This window comes from Scomber scombrus, chromosome 13, assembly GCF_963691925.1.
Source record: "Scomber scombrus chromosome 13, fScoSco1.1, whole genome shotgun sequence".
In the NCBI taxonomy this organism is placed as follows: domain Eukaryota; kingdom Metazoa; phylum Chordata; class Actinopteri; order Scombriformes; family Scombridae; genus Scomber; species Scomber scombrus.
The window spans coordinates 4,001,842-4,019,040 of record NC_084982.1 but is presented as its reverse complement, the minus strand read 5'-3'; the positions used below and the strand labels follow the sequence as shown (position 1 = coordinate 4,019,040).

The 17,199-nt window shown below is 41.1% G+C and overlaps 1 protein-coding gene across 1 annotated transcript in view; it reads left to right on the top strand.

The window, feature by feature from the left end:
- pdia5 (protein disulfide isomerase family A, member 5) overlaps positions 1 to 17,199 on the top strand; it is a 68,067-nt gene that overhangs the window by 34,329 nt on the left and 16,539 nt on the right. Inside the window, exons 10-12 of the mRNA XM_062431994.1 lie at positions 4,481 to 4,552; positions 7,151 to 7,287; positions 16,724 to 16,794. Of these exons, the coding sequence (XP_062287978.1) occupies positions 4,481 to 4,552; positions 7,151 to 7,287; positions 16,724 to 16,794 (280 nt within the window). The remainder of the gene's footprint in view (positions 1 to 4,480; positions 4,553 to 7,150; positions 7,288 to 16,723; positions 16,795 to 17,199) is intronic.

Sequence of the window (17,199 nt, the reverse complement as noted above, 5' to 3'; positions counted from 1 at the left end):
TTGCACTTTTCCTTCTTGGGAACTGCAGGGACTACTAAGATTAACATTTACACACACAAAAGAGTAATGACAACAGCTATATGCTTATTTATTTACCATATTTACACTTAACATGAACACAGAGAGAAGATATCCATGGGTTAAGGTTAGCAATGTCTCATAACAAATCATAAAATGATCATAATATGTCGGTGGGAGAGCAAGAGAGTGATCAATGATGAACCAGTACATGTAATAGATTCAAATTTTAAAAAAAATTGATCGAAATAATGAAAATACATGACAACTCCAGATTTAATGATAGTCTATGATGGTACCTGCTCCCGAAATATATGAGAATTCGATTATTTCTAGTAAAAAGACTTTGGAATGCCTGGTGAACCTAATATGATGAATGGACAGGACCTGTGGCAGCGTGCAGTGAAGGATGACTGCAGGATGACTGTGCAGTATGTAGGCGGTCTCCTGCAGCTCAGGCAGGGGGTCTATCATGCGGGTCAGCCGTCAGCATGAAGGCTCGGAGTTCATCTGAGTGCTCAGTAGGCTGCAAAATGCGGAATGATCAGGCAGGAAAAGTCTTGGAACAGACGTAACTGGTGGATGCAGCTTTTAATACATGTGTGAGGAAGAGTTGGAGATTTTCACTACATTATATACATGTGTGTGTTGCGGCAGACGCAGAGCAAATCTTTTTTTTGCCAGCACACCCTGTATTTTTCGCTCGAGCCATCTACTTTAGGAACCACACTGTGCCAACGCTGTAGACCCATTAAAATGAATGGAGAGGCTACATTTTTCACATAGTGCTGTTGACTGTCTGAACATGGACTTACGACTCACAACAAGCTTGCATTTTTAATATTTTGTTTGCCTGATTAGGTAAAGGCTTCTAATATACTATATCTAAGTTCTTTCATCTTCAAGAGAACCTATTTCCTTTTTAGAGTTAGGAAATGATCTTCTGAATATGCATGCATACGCACATACGCACCACGCACCACACACACAACAGGAGGAGGAGGAGCAGCAGCAGGAGAATATGACTGAGTGATTGTGTTTAATGCAGACCCCCCAGCCAGAGCATCCCTGCATCATCCTCATATTTATTATTCATTTATTTACCTCTTATTTTGTTAACCGTGTTGCTGGTGCTCTGTTCTCTGCTTCTTATTCCTCCTGCACCGGCTTTATCATCCCTGTTTCCACATTAAACACTCTCTCATTCCAGTCTGGCCTTTTAATTAGACCGGGACTGATTAAGTGCCTCTGTGGTTAGTCCGTGTGTGTGTGTGTGTGTGCTTTCCCTATTCCTGTGTGTGCAGTTCTTTCTTGTGTGTGTCTGTGTGTCTGTGTGTCTGCGTGCGCGTGTGCACAATTCCCACACACTCATGTGTAGCTGAGTCGGAGCCAGTACTTTAGCTGGGAGCACATTAGTGTCAGCGCAGGGCTAGCTAACGACCATCCGAGCCCATTGGCTTCAGTAATGAGCCCCTCACTGATAAACAGCAGCTAATCACTGCAGGCTAAATCAGCATCAACACCACTGGAGTTATCTCGCTGTTGCACCCACCATGCAAGTCCAAGCGTTCAAGGTCTTTTTTTTTTTTTTTCTCACTTTTTCAGTCCTGCCTGTTAAGAAATATAAAAGTGAAACTACTTCAGCATCTTCGTCCTCGCAGTGTCCTTTAAACCAAGAAAAATACCAAATATTTCACATTTCCTCAAAACTTGATTTTTTTTTTTTTTTTTACAAGGTTCCAGTGTACTTTACAGCAGCAAACGAATAAAGAGTTAGCCATAAATCTCACCGATTCAATTCAAAGCAGCCATTTTTCCACCACAGTTGTCAGTTCATTTAAAATGCAAGTTTTAAGCCACAAAATCCAGCGTGCGTAATAGCGTATCACCTTTAATAGTGTCCGCTCCGTATCTCGGGAGCTGTAACCACGGCCGTCACCACCCCGTGTGTGTGTGTGTGTGTATGTGTGTGTTTAGCAGAATCATACTGCCCACAGCCAGTTTACTACTGACACTGATCCTTCGGCGCTGGGCTGAACCACCGCATCCACCTTCCAGCATTCATTTAATCACAGGGAAAAAAGCAGAGCAGATAAACTCACTCCCAAGAGGAAAATCTGCTTAAGTTTTGAATCTTTGCACACCGTGGTGCCGAGAAGATGCTTCTAGCTCATTTCAAATGCATTACAGCAGGTCAGTGGCATCTCATATATATATATATATAAATATACACTTTTAAGCTAGACATAGAATATAGAGTATAGAGGAAATAGTAACAATCATTGTTGAACTCTTTGGCAGAGTCTTTTATCAGCTCTCATAAGACATTTCCATTTAAGCTTTGAGCTGTTGTGTTTTTCAGAGGTCTGAGCCAGCTCTTTGTCTTTAGAAACTGGGTTATGTTGTGGTTACGATTGTGTTTAGGATATTGTCTTCAGTCCAAACATGACCTGGATTACTGGCTTTCTTCAGTGACATTCCTGCAGGAAGCGCTGAGATATCAAAGCTCACTACTCTTTTAGTGCTGTCCGAGCCCGGTCCTCAGCATCAATTGTCATAAGCACTCTGCTGATTTGCACTCTAAAGACATTGTTGGATTCAAGATAGACGTTTTTTTTAACTCTCTTAAACTCCACAAGGATGCTGGTGTTGTGGCCAACATTGCAGGGGCTGTAGCAGGCTCAGTTTTAAAGCTAGTGAAGACTCTGGTATCATATGAAACACTCCAAATTCAGGCTACATTTTGAGGAAGAAAAAAATGGGCATGGCCATTTTCTAAGGAGTCCCTTGACCTCTAACCTCAAGCTATCTGAATGGAAATGGGTTCTATGGGGACCCACAACTCTCCCATTTATGCTGACCCCATGCAGTTTGGGGTACAAACCATGCAGTTTTATTTCAGGCAGTATAACTGTTTTGTTTTTATTTGAAAAATGGTGTATTTGAATCATTCTGCACACTGGGGTCCCTAAACAGTCCTGGAAGTCCGTAAATTTGTTATGACTGCAAAGCTCAGGAATCAATGAGCCCAGTTGTATTCATGTGTGGTGATATTAGTCCCCATAGTAGCCCCATAGTATTCTCACTAAATAAAATGATCTATTGTGACCTCCAGAATAATCACAGCCCCAGGACACTTTACAACCACAAACTAAAGACCTCGGGCACTCAGAGGATTTATGGCTTTCCTAAGTATTCTGACAGTAAGGTGGTTTCTGAGCCAAATGTTAGCAGAACAGAAGTTCTCTCTAACCAACCCCTGAAAAAATGCACATCTTACAGAAATCTCCAAATGTCAAAACTTTTTGATATCAAATCATGGCATGAATGTTTCTATGGTGGCCCTCACAGTCTAAGTGCCAAATGTAGTATTGTGGAGGGATTTTTGAACTTTAAAAAAGAAAAAATCAACTCTTGAGTGGTCAAAACTGTGTAACAAAACAGCATCCTAAAAATTGCTGCAACAACTTATAAAACATAATTGAGCATGGGAATGGCCATCATATACTTGAATCATACATTTCTAAGCCCTTATACACTTTAAACTTTCAAAATTTGAATAGATGCCTAGCCGAAACACAATGTTTATTACAGATATATGACTAGAAAAACGTACATTGCTGAGCTGCATCTCAAATTAATATTCAGCCTCCCAGGTTTAGATGATGTGTACCACTTCTATACAGCATGTACTGTTGACCTGCTATCCTCCCCAAAATTCCTGCCCCCCACAAAGAAAAGGACCAAAATGGGTCTATGGTTAGAGTGGTGGTGTTGGAAGAGGTTAAAAAAGGAATCACCACAAAAGATGTCATCTTCTTTTTATTCTACATATTCTTCTTCTTTGGTACCTACATTACCCACCATGCAACTCAACTACCGGCGGTTTGCCAATTGCAATTGTTAGAAATTCAGATGTGTTATGCTAGTAGCGGCTGATGTAGTGTCAAGCCTTTTTAGCTTCCAGCAGAGATGAGGAGCAGGCTACAGAAGTCTGGTAACCTCACTTTTCTCTAACTTCACACCCACAGATTTATTTTTCATTCCTAAACTTGTAGTCTTCAGTTCCAACTGACATCACTCGAGGCAATTCATCAGATTTTGTGCAGCTCCCCCTGGAGCCACAGAAGGCTTTATACAAATATTTTACAGTAGCTACTCTCTAAGTCCTGTAAACAGACTTCAGTGGAGTTCTCCTTTGAGATAACTTTTGTAATTGAGAAGTTTTGTTAAAGGAATATTCCCCTGAAAAGACATCATCAACATTATCCAATCCTAGATTAAATAAAAAAGATGTAAAAATATAAATATAATCCCTAAAGAAAAGTCACAAAAAGTGTTGCTTAGTATCAAACAGCAGATATCACATTGGAACTTTGGAGTTTTGAAACTTTTAACATGTCAGAATTGTGTCCATTGCCGATGATTTACAAAACTTTTCTTGTGCTCTTTTATCTTTTAGGAAGGGGAAGTTCCTCCATCACTATGAAAACTATGGAGCTACAGCCAAGGATATTGCAGACTGGATGAAGAAGTGAGTATGGTTCTAAGAATTTAGACTTGTTAAAGTTGAGAAAACTGTCCAAAGTTTTGGTTTGTTTTGGGTTTTTTTTGGTAGCTATTAAAAATACATCTCTGCCCTCAACCTTCTACAATAAGTAAACAGCTTCCACCTCTCACCTTAAATGTCTGGCATCACCTCTTTCTTCCACTGTGGTCTCCATCACAGCTTTCCTTACTTCTCCTCACCCTGAATCACCTTGCCACCGTGTCATCAATCTGCACCTGCTCTGTTCTCCGGCTCATTTTTCTCTCTCACCTTCGCCCACACTCTCCGACCGTATCCTCTCTCTCTCTCTCTCTCTCTCTCTCTCTCTCTCTCTCTCTCTCTCTCTCTCTCTCTCTCTCTCTCTCTCTCTCTCTCTCTCTCTCTCTCTCTCTCTCTCCTTCCACCTCTCGTTCCCGCGCCTGTTAAGTGGCCTGGCAGGAAAGCCTCGACTGTCCACAGGGCTGCAGCCAGAGGGCACAGAGCAACACTTTCACAGCTATCGCAGGAAACGGAGCGAGACAGGCAGAGGATGTATTCTAGCTCCGGTCTCTACAGCCTCACAGGCATGACAGTTTTCCCCAGCTCAAATTTATTTTTATTTTATTTTTTAACTGCTCTGCTTATTCAGGACCCAGCTGTAAGTTTTAGTAGTGGTTGCCAGGCTGTTAATCGGGCAATCCGTTAGACAGAATGGTTGCTACGTTTTAAATGTAGTGATAATCACAGTGTAATTACAGTGTTGCAGAGTGGTTAAACGTAGTGGTTTTGCCTCTTTCTCTGGCACAACATGACAAATAAATTCACATGTATGGACTAGATCTCAACCATTTATTTGCATGTAAATGTGTTGCATATGGTATAAAAAGATGGGCGAGTAGTCTCCTGCAACCCCTCGTCACATCTGCAGTCTATCATGTGGAGAGGCAGCAGATGAAAAAGCTGAACGTCACTGAAGGCTTTTTACCAGAACAGTCAGATTTGCTGCGTTTATATTTTGAAGCGCCGTTTCCATTGTGCTCTTTATGTCGCACTGTCTGCTCTCTCTCGTTTATCACCCCTACTACACTCAGCTTCCCAGGTATTGCTGAAGTTTCTGTTCAAATTCAGCTGTCTCAGTTTTTTTTATTTTTTTTTTTTAAATTCCACACTTATTATCCCTTGTTTGACCCTCTATTGCCTGTTTAAGGAACAATGGACAATAGAGGCAGTAATGTGGCAGTTCCTCTCCAGCCACACCATTGGAAAAGTCCCATCCTCTGGTACTTTGCATATCATAACATCACTTGAGACATCTGCTTGATACCGGATCCTGGTGCACTCTCTCTAAAGTCTTGCTTCAAGGCAATAAGTGGACATAGAAGTAGAGTTAAGTATGCTTGGTGTCCTCTGTTGCAGTTTTACACCAATAACAGGGTAGAACTGAAGTGGTGTGGTTTGTATACTGAGAGCACAGGAGGGAACTGCACCTCATGTTTAAGAAGAGCAACTGAAGATGTCTCCTGACTTTTCAGTGTATCTTCAGTTTTTTATGCACAAGAGCGTCAGTGACATTCTGGATAAAAGTGTCTGCAGGAAATGGAGCATTTATCAGCACTCCATTCTGTCACTTTTAGCAAACCCTACACACTTGTCTGTCCGTCACTGAATCACTGAGTCACTGAGTCACTGACTGACTGGGCGAAGGCAAAAGTTTCCCAGAACACATTCACACTGTTGTAACAGTTGCTGAGGGACTTTGGATATGTCACTTTATTAAGTTTGAGTATTTTTCAGGCAAGAATAGCACTAGAATTATGTACCAAAGGAGAATGGTGTGTAATATATGTCAGTGTAACTGAAGCTGTAAACACAACACCGTGGTGGGTCAAGTGCTGCCCCCTAGCACCAGTACAAAGTGTTGCACTGCAGCTTGTCAATATAGTAATTATATTGATGTGACTCCATAAGTGAGTTATAGGGCTGTATGAGTACATGTATTTGTCCGGAACTGTTAGGCACATGCTCCATGAACTCCGTGATCCATACAATTAATGTCAAAATAGTTAAATAACCCACTTACTCCTACATGGAATAATAATTGTAGAGAGCAAGTTCCACCCAGGATGTTTTGGCAGCGCACCATGTCGCTATAGCATGCCTACATCCATGTAATAGTTCAAATTATAGTGAAAAGCATAAACATTAAGAGCTCTCTAGCGTCCTCATGGTCCAGCCATAGACTAGGATTTGACCTAGTGTTGTTAAAAAACATCCAAACTCGTCAGTCTTTTGCACATTGGCTCAGGCCAGAGAGCGTGAGGATGAGAAAAGATTGCAGAATGACTTGTGTGTGCAGAGTGCATGGAAGTATGCATTTGTTTATATCTGCGTCGACTCGTTCTTGGCAGTGCAGCGCCGGGCTCTGTCATCAAGGCGGGTCTACTTCGGTCCAGATGCGTGTGTTTGTGCGACACGTTGGGTGGAGTGTGGGCTACAGCTGCGTCTGATTTATGCTCCATTCAGATTACACGCCAGCTGGAATGTCTCTGCTTTTTAAATGTCCCTCACCTCTGTTGCCCTTGCTGTCTTTGTTTCCTAATTCAGCCCTCAGCCCCCCCAGCCAAAGACCCCCGAGGTGCCGTGGTCGGAGACAGACTCGCCAGTCTTCCACCTGACCGACGAGTCCTTTGACAGCTTCCTGGAGGAACATCCTGCTGCCCTGATCATGTTCTACGCTCCCTGTGAGTAAGAGAGCAAGTGAAAAAAAATGTTCTTTATCAATTACTTGATTTATAATAAGTTCAATTTTATGAAATGTACATCAAAATTTCACAGAGCACAAAACCCAGACGGACATAACTTTGACTTTATAATGATTTAAGACAAGCAAATCCTAAAAATGAGTTGTGAAATCCCCATGAAAGTTCTGGGTAGGGTCACTGTCAACAAATCCCATTAAAGACCATAACCAACAAAATGTTTAAAGAAGATGATTCAAATCTTAAGAAAAAGGAATCACAAATATATATTTTTCATTTTTTTTAAAGGCTCATTAATTCTGTTAACAGTTGGACCCTGTAGTGCAGGGTTAAATGTATTTGGTGTGGACAGTTTTCAGCTGCAAATTAATTTCTGTTTTGTGCTTGTGTGAGTATTACTGGCAGCAGGACAGTATATGTGGGACTGACTCCAAATAAACTGCAGTGGCTGTGTTCATTGTAATGAAGGAACATGTCATGTGGCTCATTGATAGTTGTTGGACAACAGTGTGGCTCTATGACACGAAAGAAGAAAGAATAAGAAATCTCAGGCTTTGGATACAAATAATACTTGGTGGGATTATTTAATTGTTGGTTTTGGTCTTTTCATTGGATTTGTTGACAATGAGAACATCACAAGCCTTGCCCTTTTAACAACTTTAAGTTAAGAAACTTTGGTTCCCTGAAACAAGATTGAGGGACACGCTCACCCCATGCTGTCCCCCAGAAGCTATTTTACACTGCACCAGTCTTGACTGGCAGACAGACGTGACATCTGCTCCCTAGAGGAGGGACTTCTTCCTCCTTTAAGAGGCTGACATGGTGTTTTCCCTTCAGTCTAAGTAAGCACACCTCCTCCTCGCTCCAGGCAAGGAGGGCACTCAGGATAAACCACCAGGAGTGGGTGTCTGGTAGATGATGTTAGGTAGCCTAGCCTTTTCCCTCATAATGAGACTTGGTGATCTCAGAGAGGACTTCTGGCCACACAATGCCAAGCTTTGCAGCTGGCTTCTTGCAGACATTGTGCAGGTCCATACCAGCAGTTGGGTCTGAAAATCTGCTGCACATTGCCATTGGATTTGCAGCTGATGGGAGGATAAAGGGGTAATCACCTTCCTCCTCGTCTTCTTCAGATGATAATGAACTCGTCCCCTGACAAGTCAGAGTTGTCCCCTGCAATGTCCATGCTCAGCTATCAAGCTGCCCTCAAGCTCATCAGGGTGGGTTAGCTGTGTGATGGCGTCAAGCTGTTAACCTCAGCTGTCTCCATTAAATACGAGAAGTGGTAAGAAGTTAGCATGATGGCTAACAATAGCAGCTACAGTTTTGTGACAGCCTAGCTGCTAAACTCAGATCGCTACGTAGCACCATGTAGCTTTCGGCGAATGAATGGTTAGCTCATTCTATGAACTGTGTTGCAAATCTATTAGCCACACCTGCCATCTGAGAGGTTTAAGACTGAAGGGAGAACGTTATCTCAGGCCTTTATACCAAGAGGAATCACTCATCTAGGTAGCAGACAGACTTCTGTCTGCCAGTCAAGACTGGCGTAGAGTAAAACAGCTTCTGGGGGACAGCATGGGAAGCGTGTTTCATAGTGAGACAGACATAAATGTTGAAAGAGAACTCTCTTTTCACCATCAGATATACATAGTCTTAAGAAAAGAGACATTTGTAAAACGTGCAGCAGTGTTCTACAGTAGTTTGACATCTCTTTCTCTGGAGTAAAACATTCTCTTGCAGATTCTCTCAGGCTAAACTTTTATTAAGTCATACAAAATATGCACCACTAAACCACCAAGGCCACTGCCTTGTATGTGCAAACATTTTTTTCAACTCGATTTCTGATTCTGAATATCACAGTCTCACCATCATGTGCAGTATTAACTGTCAACTGGAGAAAGTAAGTTAACTAAGACTAGAAATGAAAAACAAACCCAGTCCTCCTATAGTAACTTTAGATTTTTGTGAAGCACACACACACACACACACACACACACACACACACACGCACACACATACCCTCTCAACAGAATACTTCATTGTTGCCATATGGTTCACATAAGCCCGCTTGTCATTTTTATTCATGCACCATACTGCTGTTGTTACGCAAAACTTTGTAATTATGCCAGATTTTGTTAGTGGGTTAGATCTTTTTTTTCCAGTTCCAGATTGCTTTGCTTTCCTTCAGCCCTCCTGCGTGTGAGGGAGCTGTCTGAGGGAGATTTTGCATGTTGATAAATGTGACCTATAGCTGTAAAATCATGCAAATAGATTCTCCCCCATTTAGAAACACATTGTGAGTGCAACAGCCACACGACACAATCTGAATAGAGTCACAATCGATTTCAGGACCTTTTTGATGACTTTTTTTTTTAAGCTTCCTCTCTACTTCTGATTACGTCACCTCTCCAACTGTCAACCCCCTCATCCTTTCTCCTCTCTCTACATGTCCAATCTCCCTATGCTGTAAAAAATAAACGAGTAAATAAAAACGGGGTCCTCTTCCGTAGTTTTCACTATAATGATGATTCATTGTTTTCAAAAATGTCATCACATACTTTGCTGCAGAGCTTTCATACCTCCGGGCTGCTGCAAGCACTGCACTCCACCCAGAGGGCAAACACACTCCTCCAGCTGTTGAAGTGATTAAAACACATCCTTAACAGTCACACTGCAGTCGGACCTGCTGTAGCTGCTATCATTATTCACTGCCTAAAAACTGAAAAATAGTTTTTGCACTATCAAACGGGTTAGTTAATCATACTTCTGCCAGTTGGCAAGAAACAACGTCAGATATCTCTAACGTTGCATTCTTGTCATGGGATTTTCTGTAAATGTGATGTGTTGAATAGGAAAAAGCAAGTGATATAATTTGTACAATACAATACAATACCCCTCATGAGTGTAAGATGCTTTTTGCAGCTTTTGGTTAAGACATAGCTTGGGTGCATACCTAGCTGCATGTCTCATTTCTTTTTCTGCATGAGCTAAACAGAAACAGATAACATGTAAATCAAGCAGCTTTGGTGTTGTTGAACTCAATTTGGATGAAGGTCAGGCTGGTCTCTTTGCACGATTTTCTAATCTGACCCGTGATAAGATTCCAAAATGTTTTAACGCCACTTGACCATGTGATCATTGTCACAAGTATTCTTGCTACCAAATTCTAAAATCTTAATTCTTTAGCATTCTGATGCTATAGCGTACATTATGTAAGGAATAATAAAAAAATGTGCACTCCATGATTGCAATGGATAATAACTTGGAGGGTTTTATCCCACTTATACCACTTGCCAAGAAATGCCATATGTGATAAAATATAATTTGTTCACTTTAAATATTGTAAAATGTAGTTACTTGGCCTCAGAATTGCTGCCTGCCTTTTATTATACCATTAATTAAAGGATTGAAACACATTACACATTATGAGTGTACAGAGATGATTTTAGCGTCATTATTCGGTGTACTTAGGGCAAATACAGATGATTGCATTTTTTTCACCTTCCTTTTCCTGAATGTACATAAAAAAAAATATTAGAGTGGATGTCTGAGTAGTGCTGGAATCAGACTTCCTCTCTGTATGCACTGTCATAGCTCCACAGACGCTTATCCTGCACTTGACTCACCCTGCGGACAGCAGCCAGTCACCCACACAAACAGATCAAGGGCACCCAGCTGAAACCAGCTGCATCAAATCCTTTCAGCTCTCATGCACACACACACACACACACACACACACACACACACACACACACACACACACACACACATACATAGGCACAAATATCTGTACACACATGACACATATCAAAGACATTTTTCACATCGTGACACAAACATTTATTATTGCACACAATTACACTGTATATCTTTCTCTCTTTGTCTCTCTCACACACACATACACACACACACATACACACACACAGGAACCCAAAGAGGTAACAAAAACATGCGTGCGCACACACAAACACACATATGCCCACTCTTGCTGCTTTGATGCAGTTTTCTTAATGGCTGTGCTGTCAGTGTGAGATTAATGGTCTCCAAACCACCACCATCAGCTCGCATTTGTGTCCACCTCTCAGTGCGACCATTCTCACCGTCCTCTGAAAAGCACTCAGCGGGGGGGTTGTTTGCGTGCAGCTCCGTACAGCGGCGAAAACCTCCGACTGAACGCTGTGTTTTCCCAGAGCGAGCCTGATTATGTCCCACTCCAAAACAAAAGTTCCTCTCTGCTGGTGTTATTTGAAAAAAAAAAAAAAAAAAAAAAACACTGCGGAATCATGCTCCAGCAGATAAGCCTGAAATATGACCACCAGCTTGACCCCTAAATGTTTGTGTTTGCGCTGCAGCTGGTACACTAGGAAGCAATTAGGTCTGTTTTTAACATCTCTTCCTGATTGGACGCTTTGAAAGCAGCCGCAGGCTCAGCTGCTACCGCTGTGGGCCCAGACAAGATGACCTAACAACACCCTAACACCTAGCATTTGCTGTAAAGCAGAGGGAACACACCAGCCTTTTTCCGCTTAGGCTTACTTTTTATTAGAGTTACAGCGGTGTAAGGCCAGTTTGTTTGTTCTCTCCACTCTGAGCTCTTCTCCCCCACGCTTAGTCTGAATCAGCAATATTTCTGTGTGTTACTGTAAGCCCCTACATTCACACACACATATACACACACACTGACCCTGCCCCTTATGCACCACTTTTTCTCTCTTACTCATCACTTTGAAGGGGTCAGACTTTCAGTCCTTTCAGTCACTCTGTTCCACTGTTAAGCCTCAACACAGTCTGTATGATCAGACACTACAGTGACTCAGTTGAAAGAAAGGCGTTTTTTTTTTTAACATGAGGCATATCACACTTGATTTATAGCTTGCGTCAGCACTGCATTGTATATTTGAAGAAAGGAATTCCTGAACAGTTATGACAAGGGCAATTTACCACGTTTGGAAATGTACCAAGTTTGTTTCACGCATCCGTGCACAACAGCGACGTGAACACATACACTCACGGCTCATCCCTGATCAAACAGCATATTCATTCCATCTTAAGACCAAACATCTTGTACATTGTGTGAGACAAATATTGTTTTATGTTATCTGAAAGCTGTTTTAAATCCAGAAATAAAATGTTTGCCAGTCACTCACCGCTCATGAAGTATTAAGCGCACCTCAAACATGGAGTTTATTCATGATGCTCGGAGCATGTATGGATCTTTTGAAAAGAACAGTCGTAAAAACAAACTCTCACATTCATACCGGCCTACAAAGCTAAAACAACATTAACAATGTCCTGCTTCAAAGTTTAAGAACAGAGGACGTGCACTATTTGTCTGATGTAATGGAATTCATTCTCTTTGAATTTTTTTTGCTCTCAAGTCGAGTAAGCCACCAACACCTCTATCTAGAGCTGGGAGATAATTCATATTATCATTTAGTGACTTTCAGTGGAAACAGATAGGGATGATGACTCATTACTCTTTTAAGTTTTTGTGTTAAACAAAGTATGGAGAGATGTCTGTTGCTATGCATAATAATGAAAGTTTGTTTGATTGAACATCAGTCTGACTATTTGATATAAGACCTATTGTAGAGATATGGATGATCTCTGGGGAGTCATCCCAGTTGAAGGGATGAACACCAGACGTCACTATATAGACAGAGGTAGCAGTCATTACACTATACGTTGACATATCATGATATATATTAATACAAAAAATGTGTCTATCTTTTAACCATATTACCTTAAAACAGGAACATTCATGAACTAATAATATTAATGATAATATGATAAATACTTAGTGTGCAGTCGATGGAGTAGTTAAGTTATGATGATGTTTTTTGTACGTGAGTTGGGGTGCCGTCTTTGAAAAACATTTTCATTCAAGGATTTTATATTTAGAGCCCAAATTTGAAGCCTGACCACTATGCAAATGTCTTTCCTTCCTTTCCTTAAACCTTATTGGTATTATCTGTATCATACCGATCGCACACTGCTAATTATGATATTGATTTCAACTGTATAGTCCAGCCCTCACCGCTCCTCCACCACTTTGTTTCCCCTCCATTTCTCCCTCCTCTACCGGAGCTTTGAGACCCGTGTATCCATGGTCACAGGTTCCGTCTCTGTTTCTATTGTACCTAAAAATTTCGGCGCTGCTAAGGAGTCTTCTCCTTGCTCTCCTTCCACTGTCCTCATCGCTCGCTCACACCCAGCTCTTAGTCTCACTCGGTTTGTCCTTAACGTGCTTACTCAAACGCAAACACACCCATGGCTGAGAGTGAGACATGTAGTAAGTAATCAGACATGACTAAACCCTTTCAGTAAACATGAGAGGCTCTTGTCATCCCATTTACAGTTTCCCCCTCTGCATGGCGGCAGTTGAACCCTCTGAAAAAAGCCAAGCGAAACAGCAAGACACCAGCTGTTGATGCATCAATTCAACAAGACAGCTCTGAGGGTGTAATGATGTGCAAAGATTGCAGCATTAAAGCTGCTAGTTTTGCTTTTATGGAAGTCATTTTCCTCAGGAACATATAGTTAGATCTCATTTATATGTTTTACAAGAGTGAGAGGTGATGTCTGCAGCTGTTTCATTGAGCCATACAGTGGATCTTCTTATGTTGCAGTCGTATGCTAAAATAGTTCAAACAACTTTTTTCTGGCATCAATCTACACTCATAACAGGATTTTACAAATGTTTGCAAATGTATTAAAAAGGAAAAACTGAAATATCACATTGACATAAGTATTGAGACCCTTTACTTGAAGCACTTTTGGCAGCAATTACAGGCTCAAGTCTTCTTGGGTATAATGGGACAGGCCTTGCACACCTGGATTTGGGGATTTTCTGCCATTTCATCTCTGCAGATCCTCTTGAGCTCTCTAAGGTTGGACGGGGGGCCGTCAGTGAACAGTAATTTTCAGGTCTCTCCAGAGATGTTCAATTGGGTTCAAGTCAGGGCTCCGGCAGTTTCACAGAGACTCAAAGCCACTCCTATGTGTTTTCTTGGTTGTGTGCTTAAGGTCAGTGTCCTGTTGGAAGGTGAACCTCCTCAGTCTGATGTCCTGAGCACCCTGGACCAGGTTTTCATTAAGGATATATCTATACTCTATTCAGCTTTCCTGCAACCCTAATCCGTTCCCCTGGTCCCTGCCAATGAAACCCCCCCCATAGCGTGATGCTGCCACCTCCATGCTCCACTGTTGGGATGGTATTGGGCAGGTGATGAGCAGTGCCTGGTTTCCTCCAGACATAAAGCTTAGAAGTGAAGCCAATGGATTCAATCATGGTGTCATCACCAGAGAATCTTGTTTCTCACAGTCTGAGGGTCTTTCAGGTGCTCACATTGAAGATCATACCTCAGTTTTATATTTGTTTACAACCATATTTAAATAAATACATTTGCAAAGTGAACTACATATTTTGAATTCCTCGTCTCAACTCCTCCGCAAGTTAACCCCTTTGAAAAGATGACCATCTGTTTTTTATATTCGTCCTTAATCTTGTTTTTTCAACCTGTGAATACAGTTAGGAAGTAAATTAGTTTGTGCGTTGTACATTGTCTGTGCAATTTTATGATCAACTACATCACAAAATTTCAATGTATGCAAGTTTGTTTGTTCATAATAATTTGATTAATCTACAAATCGAATCGCTTTATTCTGGAGCATGAAAATTGGATTTGTGTTTGTTTTGTATGCATCTCCTCATACAGTACCACCACATAGTATATTTATGGGTGTGATAATTGATCATAAACTATGTTGGAAAAAAGCTGTTGCTGTGTATTGTATTAATAGAATCTATTGTCCTTTTGTGTCCATTTGGGTTTAACCAATCACAAGCCTTTCTGTCATTCAATTTGTCAAACATACCAGTTAATTTATCATTTAATGAATTAAGGCAGGTAGTTAATGATTATATAAACTTAGAATACTTAAAATACTTAGTATATAGTCTATGATCGCCCACACAATCCAATCCAATGTTTACAGACTCCTCCTCATCAATGTGTCTGAACAGGAACAAATAATCCTCATCATGATCTGTCAGTGATATTTATTTTAATAGTCCACACAATCCAATCCTCAGCCAACAACGTGTCCAAATAGAAATATTCCATGATATTATAACAAACAGGCAAACCTTTTTAGTTCCTTATCTGTATTGTTGTAACTACTTTGGCTTATTTCGGTATTTCATTTAGATGTATCATCACTTTGCCGTTTCCTGTCCATTATGCTTGTATCTTGTTTTTTTTTTTCATGCATGACTGGCAATAATTCATTCACCCCTGTCCCCCCTCAGCTTTCTGACCTACCTAGCTCAGTTTTGTACTTCCCATTCACAAACAGAACTATGATGACAGGCTTTGTTTTGCTGTCCTTTCGTAGAAGGGTACGGCAAGCCGCTATGTTGCCTCTTTGATCCTATCTTTTATGATAATATCTCTACGTTCAAAGAACTTTATGACTTGCCGTTCCAGCGTTTGTAGTTCCTCTGTTGTGAGTGTTGCAGATCATGGTTGTCCTTCTGGATGTTTGTCCCATATCCACACAGGATCTCTGGATCTCAGCCAGAGTGACCATCAGGTTCTTGGTCACCTTGGCTACCACCTCTAGGAAGAGTCCTGGTTGTTCCAGACTTCTTCCATTTAAGAAAGCTCTCAGGAACCTTCAATGGTGCAGAATCTTTTTTGTAGCCTTCCCCCAAATCTATTCCTCGACACAATCCTGTCTCTGAGCTCTGCAAGCAGTTCCTTTGAACTCATGTCTTGGTTTTTGCTCTAATATTCATTGTCAGCTGTGAAACCTTACATAAAGAGGTGTGTGCCTTTTTCAGTCATGTCCAATCAGTTGAATTTACCACATTGGACTCCAATTAAGGTATATAAACATCTCAAAGATGATCAAGAGAAATCGAATGCACCTGAGCTAAATTTCAAGTGCCATAGAAAAGTGTCAGAATACTTATGCAATGTGATATTTCACTTTTTCCTTTTTAATGCATTTGCAAAAAATGTCTAAAATTCTGTTTTCACTTCATTTTAACATAAAGTCGCAACTTAAAAAAATGTGACAAAAAGTGAAGGGGTCTGAATATTTCTGAATTTATTGTACATATGTATGTGTATATTACTTATAAGGTCATTCACTTTTATTTTCCACAATTTGGCTTATCACAAATGATTTGGTATCAGTGCATATTTTGACCCACATGCAAATGAAACTTTCAGTACATAAATGTGCTACATGGGTGTCTTTTTTAATGAATTTCTTCCCCTTATTTGTCCTAACTGAAGTTTAATATCCTTTCTGTATTGATATGTTGTTTTTAAAATAGTTTTAAATTGTTATTAGTGTTGGACATATTGCGTCATTCAGACACTAATATGTGATTTGCATCCCTTAGGGTGTGGCCACTGCAAGAAGATGAAGCCAGAATATGATGAAGCTGCTGAAATACTGAACAAAGGTGCACAGGTAGGTTTGTTGTGCTCATATGTATGTGCGTAGCATGCTACACTAGTTCAAACATGTGAACACTCAGAACTACACGGGTGTAGTGGTGCCTCATTAGCAGATCATACTAATCTCTCCTCTTGGCCTGAAGGCCTTTTGGCCGATGCAGCTGACACGCTGGTCGGTCTGTCCTGCAGCCCAGCTCTCGATGTGTTTCTGATTAGTTGGGCGGGTTCCTCACCTCTTCACTCCGCCATTCTGTCCTCTGTGGTAATCTAACGCTCCCCAGCCAGGGGCAGGGCCTATAAAACTCCAGTCTGGTGACTGGAGCAATTATCTCATTCGTGAGCATCCCCCTGGCCCGTGGCTTGGACCTTTTCCTTGTGGCTCTCTGCCCGGCACTGGAGGTCAGTGGGAAAAGCCGGG